Consider the following 14970-nt stretch of genomic DNA (forward strand, 5'->3'; position numbering starts at 1 on the left):
GAGACCAGCCTGGCCAACATGGCGAAAACCCGTTTCTACTAAAAATACAAAAATTAGCCAGGTATGGTGGCACGTGCCTGTAATTCCAGCTAGTCAGGAGGCTGAGACACAACAATCACTTGAACCTGGGAGGAAGAGGTTGCAATGAGCAGAGATCACACCACTGCACTCCAGCCTGGGCGACAGAGCAAGGCTCTGTCTCAAAACACAAACAAATAAATAAATAAATAAAGGCTAAGAAGCTGTTTGTGGAGGGTATGTCTCAAAGTCTAATGATTTAAGGATATGGGAGCCAAAATTCCCACGTCCAATAAGGCCCCAGAGAGCTGTCATGGTCTCCCTCACTCTAAAATTTCAGTTATGCTAATTATAAGATTACACAACCTCTTCTTTTTCCAGGGTTCCTAAATTCCCTCTTCACCCAGCTTAGGCTCCATTATTGCAATCACTCCCTCACATACACCGTTCCCTTCCTGCCCCACTCTCCCTTAGAGTCGCACATGCCTAAAACATGCTAACGCTGGTTAAATACAGCTCTACTCTTATTTTGTACCTGCAAATCACAACTGAACACACATGAGACTAATTAATCTCACATGAAATGTATGGCCCATAAACTCAAGTGGGCCCTTCGCGTGGTTGCCTATCTGAGCACATTTCTCTAGTCCACCCACACTCCCACGCTCCAGATGACCATTTTATGCCTCTTCTCTCTCCTCAACTCTCCTTCTCCTTCCCTTGCCGCAGTCACAGCTGATGCTCTTGCTTTCCATTTCACTGAGAAAACAGAAGCAAATTAGAATAAACTTTCCACATGCTTCTACCACTACACCCACCTACCCACTTGCTTCTAAGCCTATATGCTCTGCCTCCCCTCTTGTTACTATGGAAGAACTATATTCCTATCTAAGGCCAACCCTTTATCTATGGATCACATTCTCTCTCCTCTGCCTCCTCCAGGTCATTATTCAGGCAATCTGTTCCCTCTCTTCTGATTCAATTTTTTCCCTCTCTCCTAAGTTTCATGCTACTCATTCCATCAGCATACAAATAGGTCTCCCATCTTGGGATGGGAAAAAAACAACTCTCAACTCCACATCTTCCTCCAACAATCACTTCACTTATCTTCACCCTTCTCTCCTGGACTTTACAGCGAACTCTTTAAGAGATTTCTACATTGCTATCTCCAATTTCTCTCCTCCTATTCCTGCATTCTTGAACCCACTCCAATTAAGCTTTCACTTTCACCCTCCACCACTCCAATGAAACTACTCAAAAGGGTCCCATGATACTAAGACCAATGCCAGTTCTTGGTCTTTAACTTACCTGACCCATCTGCAGCACTGGGCACAGCTGACCACTTACTCTACCTTGGAGTTTTTCCATCACATTCTTGGTTTTTCTCCTTCCATCCTCACTATAAGCTTTTCTGTTTCCTCTGCTGGGTATTCTTCATCTCTTTTGCCTCTAATGCAGGAGGGCAAGGGCTCAGCGCACCCCCCCCCTTTTTTTTTTTGAGATGGACTGTCACTCTGTCGCCCAGGCTGGAGTGCAGTGGCGTGATCTCGGCTCACTGCAACCTCTGCCTCCTGAGTTCAAGCGATTCTCCTGCCTCAGCCTCCTAGGCCTCTTCTTATCTATATTCACTCCTTAGGTGACTTCATCCAGCATGTGGTTTTCAATACCATTCAAATGTATCTCCCCAGCCGAAACCTCTCCCCTCAACTTTGGAGCCTGATAACCAATTACCAATTCATTGTCGCTTCTTGAGTACCTAACAGGCATCTCAAACTTGTCTCAAACTGAACACCTATCTTCCCACAAATTCACAGTAGTCCTAACCATCTGGCCATTTACTGCAACAGCCCAGTAACTGGTCTCCTTTTGTCACCTTTGTCCTCCTGCAGTCTGTTCTCAACATAGGAGTTAATGATCTTTTTAAAAGGTGAATCAAATCATACTTCTGTTTAAAACCCTCCAGTGGCTTCCCATGTCACACAGTTAAATCCAAGGTCTTTGCAAAATCCTGCAGTGCTCTCCCCTGCAGCTCTAGCTTTCCAACCTCCAAGTCCTACCACTCTTACCTCCCCTCACTCTTTCTAGTCTTGCCACAATGGCCCCCTTGCTGTCCCCAAAATGTTTCAAGAATACTTCTGCCTTATGGCCTCTGCATTTGTTGTTCCCACTGCCTGCAACAGCTGTTCTCCTAGATAACTACTAAGCTTACTCATCACTTTCTTAAGGTCTTTGTCAAATTTTCACCGTATCAGTAAGGACTGTCCTGACTCGCTCCCCACTCCTCCAATTTAAGATATCATCATCCGACTTCCGCCCCAGTATATCTTATTCCTTTCCTCTGCTTTGTAATTCTCTAAAGCATACTGCATACTATGTATTTATATATTTTACTAGTTTGACTGTCGAATTTTTTGTCTTTTCTATTTATTGCTATTTCCCTACCAACAGATCTGACACATAAAAAGGTACTCAATAAACCCACTGAATGAATAAACGAATTACTGTCTTCAAGGAGTGCTCTGGGGAAAGATAAAATCAATATTCACAGCATGATAGGGAAAAAGGTGCTTCCAAGCACTTACCTGCTCCCCGACTGGGAGGGTCTCGGGCTGGGGGAGGTGGCCTATTACTCAGTAAAGAGGGGGAGGCTGAGGTGGGTGGAGGAGGTGCTAGGCCTCTGACAGGCCCTGGTGTCTTCCTATGCAAAGAATTGTGTCTCTGTGGCAGCTCAGGGGCTGACTCATTAGTGGGGCTAGAGGGTCCATTGGGGACCCCAGGAGGCTGGCGGTAAGGCGGAGGAGGAGGAGCCAGAGACTGGCCACTTGGTCCCGTTCTGATATTCACAGGGGAAGGAGGTGGTTTGACTGGGGGTGGAGCAGGAGGTCCCTCTCGACCAGGGTGAAGCCTTTGTCCAGGCGTCGGTGGCAAGGGTTTCTCTCTGTTGTAGGCGGGGGCTTTGTTGCTGTGCATAGGCAGAGGTGTGGGGGGTGCGTTGGCACGCCGCCCAGGGGGTGGCGGGGGAGGGGCAGAGGAGCTGTGCTTCATGCCCGTACTGCTGGTGGTATTAGGCCGAGAGAGGTCCGGTAAAGAGGGTCTCTGCATCCGGGGCAGTTCTGGGAGTGAGGCCCGGCTGCTGTCTGTATCATCCTGAGGACGCCCGCTGGCTGCAGATACTGGAGGCCTTGGGGCAGCAGCTCGAGAACTGGGGACTTGCAGGGCTGGCTTACCAGCTAGGTTCTCTACAAATACATAGACAACACAGGGTCAACAGAGCTGGACAGATATTGGTCAGTATCTCTACTTCACTCAGCTCCTTAGTGCGACCTGCATGACAGCAGGGAAAGGAATTGAATAGTTCTGGGTTTTTTGGCGTCTTTTTTGTTTTTTTGTTTTTTTTTGAGACGAAGTTTCGCTGTTGTTGCCTAGGCTGGAGTGCAATGGTGCGATCTCAGCTCACCGCAACCTCTGCCTCCTGGGTTCAAGTGATTCTCCTGCCTCAGCCTCCTGAGTAGCTGGGATTACAGGTATGCGCCACCACACCCGGCTAATTTTTGTATTTTTAGTAGAGACGGGGTTTCACCATGTTGGACAGGCTGGTCTTGAAATCCTAACCTCAGGTGATCTGCCCACCTCGGCTTCCCAAAGTGCTGGGATTACAGGCATGAGCCACCACGTCCGGCCTAGTTCTGGGTTTTAATACGGTTTCAGGCTCAGGATACATTGTTATTCATTTTTAAATGTTACTTTATTTTTGACAAGTAATAATTTTATGTATTTATGGGGTACAATGTCTTGTTATATGTATACATTGTGGAATGATTAAATCAAACTAACATATCCATCACCTCACATATTTTCTTTTTTAATGGTGAAAACACTTAAAATCTACTCTGCAACAGGCGCAGTGGCTCACGCCTGTAATCCCAGCACTTTGGGAGGCCAAGGTGGATGGATCACTTGAGGTCAGGAGTTTGAGACCAGCCTGGCCAACATGGTGAAACCCCATCTCTACTAAAACTACAAAAATTAGCCATGTGTGGTGGCGTGTGCCTGTAATCCCAGCTACTTGGGAGGCTGAGGCAGGAGAATGTCTTGAACCCGGGAGGCGGAAGTTGCAGTGATCCAAGATGGCGCCACTGCACTCCAGCCTGGGCGACAGAGCAAGACTCCATCTCGGCGGGAGGAGAAAAAAAAAGAATAAATAAAATAAAATATACTCTTTTAGCAATTTTGAAATATACATTAAGTATAATCAGGGGTCACCAACCCCTGGGGCCATGCACCTGTACAGGTCAGTGGCCTGTTAGGAACGGGGCACACAGAAGGTGAGCGAGCAAGCATTACTGCCTGAGCTCCGCCTCCTGTCAGACCAGCAGCAGCATTAGATTCTCACAGGAGGGCGAACCCCATTGTGAACTGTGCATGTGAGGGATCTAGGTTGCATGCCCCTTATGAGAATCTAACTAATGCCTGATGATCTAAGGTGGAACAGTTTCATCCTGAAACCATCCCCCGCCCACCATCTATGGAAAAATTGTCTTCCATGAAACCAGTCCCTGGTGCCAAAAAGACTGGGGACTGCTGCAATAGATCACTAAAACTTACCCCTCCTGTCTAACTGAAACTTTGTACCCTTTGACCAACATCTCCCCTTTCCCCATCCCAACGCCTACTGCCCCCAGCCTCTAGTAACCAACATTTCACTCTCTACTTCTACGAATGAGTTCAACTGTTTCAGATTCCACATATAAATGAGATCATGCAGTATTTGTGTTTTTGTGCCTGGCTTATTTCACTTAGTATGATGTCCTCCAAGTTCATCTGTATTATCAGAAATGACAGAAGTTTCCTTCTTTTCTAAGGCTGAATAGTATTCTAGTGTATATATGCCACATTTTCTTTATCCAAGTTGCATCCACTTTCATTTAATCCCTCAGCTTTTGCTGTATTCTACTCTATAACTCCTCCCCTGCTCCCAAGTCTTTCTTCCCCCCACCTCTACCATACTCCTCAATCTGAGATGGCCCACTTGGGACATCAGAAATTAACACACCAGGGAAATACCCTGGGAAAGTACTCATCAGATACCTGAACCATCCTTGGCTCCCACAGGTCGAAGCTTCGGCACTCCTCCTTGGAAGAGACCTCCCTTGGGCTGCAGGGCAGCTCCTCCAGAGCCATAGCCACCACTGCTTCCTTTGGGCTCTGGAAAGCATAGCAGTAGGGTTTTCATTTCACATGCTCTCAGCTGGTGACCAAGTCAATCATGAGGGGAAACCACTCCTCTATCTGGGCTATCGCTTGCAAACAAACCAGTCTTGTTTTTGCCCTTCTATTTAAAAAAGCAGGCCTGGTACAGTGGCTCATGCCGCTAATCCCAGCATTTTGGGAGGCCAAGATGGGAGGATCACTTAAGCTCAGGAGTTCGAGAGCAGCCTGGGCAATATAGTAGGACCCGTCTCTACAAAAAACTTCACAAATTACCTAGGCATGATGATGCATGCCCATATAGTCCCAGCTACTCGGGAGGCTGAGATGGGAGGCTCGATTGAGCCTGGGAGGTCGAGGCTGCAGTGAACTGTGATCGTACCACTGCACTCCAGCCTGAGCAACAGACAAAGCAAAACCCTGTTTCAAAAAAAAAAAAAAAGAGAAAAGAAAAGAAAGGAAATTAGGCCTCTCTGCTCCACAGCTTTGTGTAGGGATGAAACTCTGTTGTGATGAAAGAGAAAGAACAAGTGAAGCCAGGCGCGGTGGCTCACGCCTGTAATCCCAGCACTTTGGGAGGCGGAGGCGGGCGGATCACGAGGTCAGGAGATGGAGACCACGGTGAAACCCCGTCTCTACTAAAAATACAAAAAATTAGCCGGGTGCCGTGGCGGGTGCCTGTAGTCCCAGCTACTCAGGAGGCTGAGGCAGGAGAATGGCGTGAACCCAGAAGGTGGAGCTTGCAGTGAGCCGAGATCGTGCCACTGCACTCCAGCCTGGGTGACAGAGTGAGACTCTGTCTCAAAAAAAAAAAAAAAGAAAAAGAACAAGTGGCCGATCTTCCTTTATTTAGGGCAAAGGGATAAGGGGGTTAAATAAATGTTTGGGGGGCCAGGCGCAGTGGCTCATGCCTGTAATCCCAGCACTTTGGGAGGCCGAGCAGGTGGATCACCTGAGGTCAGGAGTTCAAGACCAGCCTGGCCAACATGGCGAAACCCCGTCTCTACTAAAAATACAAAAAATTAGCCAGGCGTGGTGGCACGTGCCTATAATCCCAGCTAGTTGGCAGGCTGAGGTATGAGAACTACCTGAACCCGGGAGGCGGAGGTTGCAGTGAGTGAGCTGAGACCGTGCCACTGCACTCTAGCCTAGGCAACAAGAGTGAAAGTCTTTAAAAAAAAAAAAAAAGAAGAAAGAAAGAAATGTTCAACATAGTTATCTGGGCTCTTCTCTCCACATCTCAGATGATAGAAGGCTAAAGGATCAGAGACCAATACGTGAGCACTCTCCAGAGGCCTACAGGAATGGACACTTGTAGCAATCATAAAATCAACCTTGGTTTCAGTCAAGAGGTTTCTAGGAATGTGACAGTGTCCTCAAAGGACAGTCAAGGATGTGCCCTGATGAGCATTAGTTACAATAAGAGATGGCAGCCTTTTTTTTTTTCCTTTTTGAGAGACAGGGTCTTGCTCTGCTGCCCAGGCTGGAGTGCAGTGGTGCAGTGACATGATCACAGCTCACTGCAGCCTCGAACTTCTAGGCTCATGCAATCTTTCCACCTTGACCTCCCAAAGTGCTGGGCTTATAGGCATGAGCCACCATGCCCGGTGAGATGGTAACCTTAATCCTGAGATGCTCTCCAAGAATCAAGAAAAAACTTCTAAGGTTCAGAAGAATGAATGAGAATAGAGCCAAAGCACATCCCAGGACAAAACTCTCCCACTCAAGCCCCAACAAAAATAACAACCCAGCCAAGTCTCCAAGTCACTCCTGGGATCCTGCCAGTTCACTAGGAAATGAAGCTCAGACTCACTCTCGAGGATGGGAGCACTCCGATCATTAATGTTGGTCACCTTCTTCAGCTTGGTCCCTTTGCAAATGTCCTGTAAGAGGGCGCCTCGACCCCGCTGCTCATCTCTACTCAGCTTGGGCTGCTCTGTGTTTGCCTGGAGGATAAGAGAAATATAAGTTCACCCTAAATAGTTCCCTTTATCGGCCAGGTGCAGTGGCTCACGCCTGTAATCCCAACACTTTGGGAGGCCAAGGCAGGTGGATCACTTGAGGTCAGGAGTTCGAGACCATCCTGGCCAACATGGTGAAACCCCATCTCTACTAAAAATACAAAAAGTTAGCCAGGCATGGTGGCACATGCTGTAATCCCAGCTACTCAGGAGGCTGAGACAGGAGAATCGCTTGAACCCAGGAGTTGGAGGTTGCAGTAAGCTGAGATCACACCACTGCACTGCAGTCTGGGCAACAGGGCGAGAATGCGCCTGCAAAAAATAAAAAATTTTTAAAAAAAGTTTCCTTTATCACAAGCTTGGGATAAATGACTTAAAGCAAACTGGATTCCATGAGATGTCTGTCTAATCTCATTAGATATACATGCCAAAGAGCAATATCAATGTGCATTATCCTCAGTTTTTTTCCCTCTTGTTCTATCTTCTGTGAAGGAGCTCCATTTCCTTCTTATTCAGAAGCTTCTGATGGGAGGCCTGCAGTAATACTTAGTTATCTTTGTGCTAGTCTGCATGTTAGACACTATGTATGTTAGACACTTAATGCGTATCATCACCATCAAGGCAAACATTTAGTGAGTCCCTACTATGACTTAGGCACTGTGGTAAGCACAATATTTGCCTTAGCTCATTTAAATCTCGAAACCTTCCCATGAGAAAGGTATTATTATCATTGTCACCATTTGGAAAGGGTGGGCCAGAAGCTGAATATCTATCTAAGGTCATGCAACTAGTGAATGATAAAACAGGAGTCCAAACTCCAACAGTGACACTAAAAACTCGTATCTTATCTCAACTAACATACCCTACTGTCTCCCTATTACTTCAATTTAACCTCTAAATAAAGTTATACAGTAAACTGTATTATTCCCATTCCAAAGATGAGGAAACAAAGGTTTAGGACAGTTAATGTCACATCATTAATAAACAAACAGCCAAGATTTGAATGCTCTGATTGTCTCAAAGCCCCAGGCCTTTTCTACTCTCTGATTGCTTTTTTCGCTTTTTGCTTTTTTTTTTTTTTTTTTAAGACAGGGTCTTAGATTCTATCATCCAGGCTGGAGTACAGCGGTGCGATCTCGGCTCACTGCAAGCTTCACCTCCTGGGTTCCCGCCATTCTCCTGCCTCAGCCTCCCGAGTAGCTGGGAAATATTTCAACAACTCCTCATGATCGCCAGAAGAAATATCTAAACCCTCAGCTTACATCTCCAGCTGCATCTGCTACCACATCCCCTCAAGCAATAATCTAAACCTCTATATGCTTTCTTACAAATCAGCACGAGGCCAGCACAGTGGCTCACACCTGTAATCCCAGCACTTTGGGAGGCCCAGGCAAGAGGATCACTTGAAGCCAGGAGTTCAAGACCAGTCTAGGCAACAAAGTGAGACTCTGCCTTTACCAAAAAAAAAAAAAAAAAAAAAAAAAAAAAAAAAAAACTTACCTTTTTTTTTTTTTGAGACAGAGTTTCAAGTGCTGGGATTACAGGCGTGAGGCACTACACCCAGCCTAAAAAAAACTTTTTTTTTTTTAATTAGCTATATACAGTGTCATGCACATGTAATCCCCTCTACTTAGGAGGCTGAGGCAAGCGGATCACTTGAGCCCAAGAATTAGAGGCTGCAATGAGTTATGATCACAACCATTGCACTCCAGCCTGGGCAACAGAGTGAGACCCTATCTCATTAATTAATTAATTAATTAATACCAAATCAGTATCTTTCCACATTCTGCTTCCTCAACTTCAAGTGCCCTCCCTCCCTCCTCTCTTTCTGGCTAAACTCTACTCATGGCTTAAGACTCAGCTCAAGTATCACCACCTACCTAAAAGCCTTCATTGACTGCCTCCTCTTTCTACCCCCAACATCACCATACAAGCTCTGCTTTATTTTTTTGAAACAGAGTCTCACTCTGTCATCCAGGCTGGAGTGCAGTGGCGTGATCTCAGCTCACTGCAACCTCTGACTCCCTGGTTCAAGCGATTTTCCTGCCTCAGCCTCTTGAGTAGCTGGGATTACAGGCAAGTGCCACCACGCACAGCTAATTTTTGTATTTTTAATAGAGACGGGGTTTCACCATGTTGGCCAGGATGGTCTCAATCTCCTGACCTTGTGATCTGCCTGCCTCGGCCTCCCAAAGTGCTGGGTGCAATCTCTGCCTCTGGGGTTCAAGCGATTCACCTGCCTCGGCCTCCCAAGCAGCTGGGATTACTGGTGCCCAACTACCACACCCAGCTAATTTTTGTATTTTTAGTAGAGATGGGGTTTCGCCACGTTGGCCAGGCTGGTCTCAAACGCCCGACCTCAGGTGATCCGCCCGCCTCAGCCTCCTAAAGTGCTGGGATTCCAGGCGTGAGCCACCGCACCCGGCCAAGCTCTGCTTTTATCTACTTCATTTATTGGGCTTCCACACAAAACTTCATCTAAAAGGCAGTTCATACATACTCTTAAAACAAAATGTCTAAAAACTACAAGTTATGAAAACAAACAGCAGTGGGTAGACCTGAATTCTAGTCCTAGTTCTGAAACAAATTAGACAGGCAAGTCACTTTTCCTCTTCAGGGTACAATTTCTCAACTGTTAAACACTTAACATATACACATAAGCACACATACACACCTATGTGCGCACACATACACACCCCCATGGCCTATTCTTCTCTGAAGTCACTTTTACTTCCAAATTTTACAAAACTAGAATGCATACAGGTTCCTTTTCTTTTTTTTTTTTTTTTTTTTTTTTTGAGATGGAGTCTCGCTCTGTCGCCCAGGCTGGAGTGCGGCGTGATCTCAGCTCACTGCAACCTCCGCTTCCTGGGTTCAAGCAATTCTCCTGCTTCAGCCTCCCGAGTGGCTGGGATTACGGGTGCCTGCCACCACACCTGGCCAATTTTTATATTTTTAGTAGAAACAGGACTTCACCATGTTGGCCAGGCTGGTTGCGAACTCCTGACCTCAAGCAATCCACCCACCTCAGCCTCCCAAAGTGTTGGGATTACAGGCGTGAGCCACCGCGTCTGGCCTCAGGTTCCTTCTTTCTCATGTGACACCAGGTATCACAATCCAGGTATGGTTAAAGTAGCTTCCTGCTTGGTTCAAAAATCACATTGCTTTTTTTCCTATTATTGAATCTTTCAGTCTTCGAACCAATATATTCCAAAAACTCCTTTCCTTCTTGATAAGGTGTTCAACTTGATGGACTTGGCTTTAAAATGAACTGATTTTGAATAGAAGAGATGATGAAATGGTAGCAAGAAACAACCACTAAGAATCCTCAAGCCAGGCGCAGTGGCTCCCGCCTGTAATCCCAGCACTTTGGGAGGCCAAGGCGGGAGGATCACGAGGTCAGGAGTTCAAGATCAGCATGGCCAACATGGTGAAACCCCATCTCTACTAAAAATATAAAAATTAGCCAGGCGTGGTGGCGCGTGCCTGTAATCCCAGCTACTTGGGAGGCTGAGGCAGGAGAATCACTTGAACCCAGGAGGCGGAGGCTGCAGTGAGCTGAGACCATGCCACCGCACTCCAGCCTGGGCGACAGAGTGAGACTCCATTTCAAAAAAAAAAAAAGAATCCTCACCACTTTTCTCAAAAATGGCAAAGAAACAACATACTAACTTTTATACAGCAAATAGTTTTAGGTGAAAACACTAGCTCCAACTCCAATGCCACCTGTCCAAATCTCCATTTAGAGTGAACCAGGACAAGGAAACCAGACATGCCATTATGGTCCTAAGAGGACCTCTCAGGAATCAGAACCAGCTGAAAAAGATGGACTTGTTTATTCTCCACCTTCCTATACCACATGTCATTGATTATACACTATGTCTTGTACAAGGAAGCCCTAAGTATCCTTTAATACTAGGAATAACAATCTGGAATGTTAAAAACAGAATTAAAGAATAGGAATGCTACAGGTAGGAAAATCAAGAAATTTTAACCAAAAGGAGTTTAAAAAAAAAAAAAAAAAGTATGTGAGGACCATCAACCTATTTACTCAAAGGTTATGAGATAGCCTAATGGAAGGACTACCTACCTGATGAAATGTGGGAGGTGGAGGAGGACCAGGTGGGGGTGGCGGGGGAGGAGGAATTGGCATTCTTGCCCTGCTCCCAGTTGGCACTGTTCTCTCTCCGTCTTTATTTGTAGCTTTAGGTCATTCATATACCTGCAAATGAAACAGAAACTCATTAAGAACAGCTTTACCATTAGATACAAGTGCCCAGGAGAACGAGAGAACTGGGCATGGTAACCGAAAGAGACTGAACACCTTATCTTCTAGTTCCACTGTGATACAGTCCAGGGCTTGGTAAATCTGTTTAAATCAATTGTTTTAATTTCCAATTTCCTAATGACTTATGATGCTGAACATCTTTTCATATGCTTACTTGTCATCTGTTTATCTTCTCTGGTATGGTGTCTATTTAGGCCTTGTGTCCCTTTTTTTTTTTTTTTTTTTTTTTTAAAGAGACTGGGTCTCTCTCCATTGCCCAGGCTGGAGCACAGTGGCGCAATCATGGCTCACTGCAGCCTAGAACTCCTGAGCTCCAGCGATCCTCCCACCTCAGCCTTTCGAGTAGCTGGGACTACAGGCACGCATGCCATTACGCCCAGCTAATTTAAAAGAAATTTTCAGGCCGGGTGCGGTGGCTTACGCCTGTAATCCCAGCACTTTGGGAGGCCGAGGCAGACAGATCACGAAGTCAGGAGATCGAGACCATCCTGGCTAACATGGTGAAACCCCGTCTCTACTAAAAATACAAAAAAGCAGCCTGGCGTGGTGGTGGGTGCCTGTAATCCCAGTTACTCGGGAGGCTGAGGCAGGAGAATCGCTTGAACCTGGGAGGCGGAGGTTGTTGGAGTGAGCCGAGGTTGTGCCATTGCACTCCAGCCTGGGCAACAAGAGAGAAACTCTGTCTCAAAAAAAAAAAAAAAAAAAAAAAAAAAAAAAAAAAAAAATTAAAGATGGGTGCTCACTATATTGCCCAGGCTTGTCTCCAACTCCTGGCCTCAAGCAATCATCTCACTTCAGCCTCACAGCTGGGATTACAGGTGTGAGCCACCATGCCTGGCTGGCCCATATTTTTAATTGGGTTGTTTTTGCTTTTTTATTGTTGAGTTTTAAGAGCTCTTTGTATATTCTGGATAACAGTCCTTTAACAGATATGTCTTCTGCAAGTATTTTCTCCCAGTCTGAGGCTTCTCATTTTCTTGATTTTTATAACCTTTTAAAAATGTAAAAATCAGGCCGGGCGCGGTGGCTCACGCCTGTAATCCTAGCACTTTGGGAGGCTGAGGCGGGCAGGTGAATCACCTGAGGTCAGGAGTTCGAGACCAGCCTGACCAATGTGGTGAAACCCCGTGTCTACTAAAAATGCAAAAATTAGCCGGGCGTGATGACGTGTGCCTGTAGTCCCAGCTACTCGGGAGGCTGAGACAGGAGAATTGCTTGAACCCGGGAGGTGGAGTTGCAGTGAGCCGAGAGAGTGCTACTGCCCTCTAGCCTGGGCAACAGAGAGAAACTCTGTCTCAAAAAAAAAAAAAGGAAAAATCATTCTTAGTTTATGGGCCATACAAAAACAGGCTGTAGACCAGATCTGACTTATGGGCCACAGATTACCAACATCTGGTATAGTCACATCCCTGGAATCTGACAGCCATTTATCAGGTCACCAAACACTTAACATCAAAAACTATACAGTTGTCCCTCTATTATAGTCTGCAAGTAATCCTCATTTTACAGATCAGACTAAAACCAGAACTCAAGAACAATAACTACCCCCACAAAGCCATTTTTAGGAAATTCCATTTTTTGACCCCCTCCTCCCAAAAAATGGAAGCCAAAATAACATGGCCACCATGAGTACAACTTACAGATGACAAGAAAGGTTCAAGAGGGTAACCAACCTCACCAATCAATCCATGGAAGAACTGCTTCTAAGCAAGGTGATTAATAAGATTAGAAGGCCAGGCATGGTGGCTCATGCCTGTAATCCCAACACTTTGGGAGGCCAAGACAGGAAGACGGCTTGAGCCCAGGAGTTCAAGACCCGTCTGGGCAACATGGTGAAATCCCATCTCTACCAAAAATACAAAAATTAGCCCGGCATGGTTGTGCATGCCCGTAATCCCAGTTACTTGGAAGGCTCAGGCAGGAGAGTTGCTTGAACCTGGGAGGCGGAGGTGGCAGTGAGCCCAGAACCGACCACTGCACTCCAACCTGGATGACAGAGTGAGACTCTGCCTCAAAAAAAAAAAAAAAAAAAAAAAAATCAAACCAGCATGGCAGCCCGCTGGGAAGGCCTGGTTCTGAACTCCTTACATGGGTGACCAAAACTTCTCTGTCAATAATGGAGTAATTTAATACTTCTCTCAATGCTCTGGGAATGATGAAAGGAAAGGGAAATTTTTCCAAAAGTTCTATAAAACCAAAAACCACTGCAGAAGAGTAGCATTTGATCAGAAATGAGACTGTAAAAGTCTTCAAAATCCCAACTCCTGCCAGTGTGATGCCACTACAGGCTGGCTGCCCAATAGAGCTATTTCCTCTAACCACAAAAAAAATGACAGTACTCGGGCTAAGTGGTTCCCGTGGGGAATGGTGTCTGTACTCACTTCAAGAAATAAGCTGATAAATTCCCTCCAAGGGAAATATCTTTTTACTTCTGCTTTCAAAACTAAGGGCAGTCTTTCTTTGCCAGGTGTTTAACACATGAGGCTTTAAAAATTGATCAAAATAGGCCAGGCGCGGTGGCTCACGCTTGTAATCCCAGCACTTTGGGAGGCCGAGGTGGGCAGATCACGAGGTCAGGAGATCGAGACCACGGTGAAACCCCGTCTCCACTAAAAATACAAAAAAAAAAAAAAAAAAAATTAGCCGGGCGTGGTGGCGGGCGCCTGTAGTCCCAGCTACTCAGGAGGCTGAGGCAGGAGAATGGCGTGAACCCGTGATGCGCAGCTTGCAGTGAGCCAAGATTGCGCCACTGCACTCCAGCCTAGGTGACAGAGCGAGACTCCCTCTCAAAAAAAAAAAAAAAAAGAATCTAATAGTGTTTTTTGTTGTTTTTTTTTTTTTTGAGTCAGGGTCTCATTCTGTCTCCCAGGCTAAAGTGCACTGGCACCATCATAGCTCACTGTAACCTCAAACTCCTGGGCTCCAGTGATCCTTCTGCCTCAGCCTCCCGAGAAGTTAGGACTACAAGTGAGCACCACCACATGCAGCTAAGAATCTAATGGTCTTGAGGTTAAACCTGAGATTAAATTTAGGAAAGAACAAGAAGGTTCTCTACAGAATTTTAAGTATTTCCTTTCTGATCTATTAAATTAGAACTACAAACCTCACCATCTGTGCTCTTCAGAGACCTTGACTTTCAGAAACATCTTGAGGCTGCCTCAAGCTCGGAAACACAGTAATTCTCATTCCTTTCTTAAGCCCTTCCATCTTAAAAACCAAGATAAAGGCCGGGTGCGGTGGCTCATGCCTGGAATCCCAGCACCTTGGGAGCCCGAGGCGGGCAGATCACGAGGTCAGGAGATCGAGACCATCCTGGCCAACACGGTGAAACCCTGTCTCTACTAAAAAAAAATATATATATACAAAAAATTAGCTGGCATGGCGGCGGGCACCTGTAGTCCCAGCTACTCGGGAGGCTGAGGCAGGAGAACGGTGTGAACCCAGGAGGCGGAGCCTGCAGTGAGCCGAGATTGCGCCACTGCACTCCAGCCTGGG

The 14970-nt window shown here is 46.2% G+C and overlaps 1 protein-coding gene across 4 annotated transcripts in view; it reads right to left on the reverse strand.

Annotated features, from left to right (window-relative positions):
* The window catches only part of WIPF2 (WAS/WASL interacting protein family member 2), a 58769-nt gene that overhangs the window by 12518 nt on the left and 31281 nt on the right, over nucleotides 1-14970 (reverse strand). For all 4 annotated transcript variants that reach the window (XM_030808321.1, XM_030808322.1, XM_030808323.1 and 1 more), the window contains exons 2-5: nucleotides 11278-11409; nucleotides 7040-7172; nucleotides 5107-5223; nucleotides 2601-3257 (exon numbers count right to left, since the gene is read on the reverse strand). In XM_030808321.1, coding sequence (XP_030664181.1) covers nucleotides 2601-3257; nucleotides 5107-5223; nucleotides 7040-7172; nucleotides 11278-11340 — 970 coding nt within the window. In that variant the 5' untranslated portion in view covers nucleotides 11341-11409. The remainder of the gene's footprint in view (nucleotides 1-2600; nucleotides 3258-5106; nucleotides 5224-7039; nucleotides 7173-11277; nucleotides 11410-14970) is intronic.

This window comes from Nomascus leucogenys, unplaced genomic scaffold (genome assembly GCF_006542625.1).
Source record: "Nomascus leucogenys isolate Asia unplaced genomic scaffold, Asia_NLE_v1 Super-Scaffold_285, whole genome shotgun sequence".
Lineage (NCBI taxonomy): Eukaryota > Metazoa > Chordata > Mammalia > Primates > Hylobatidae > Nomascus > Nomascus leucogenys.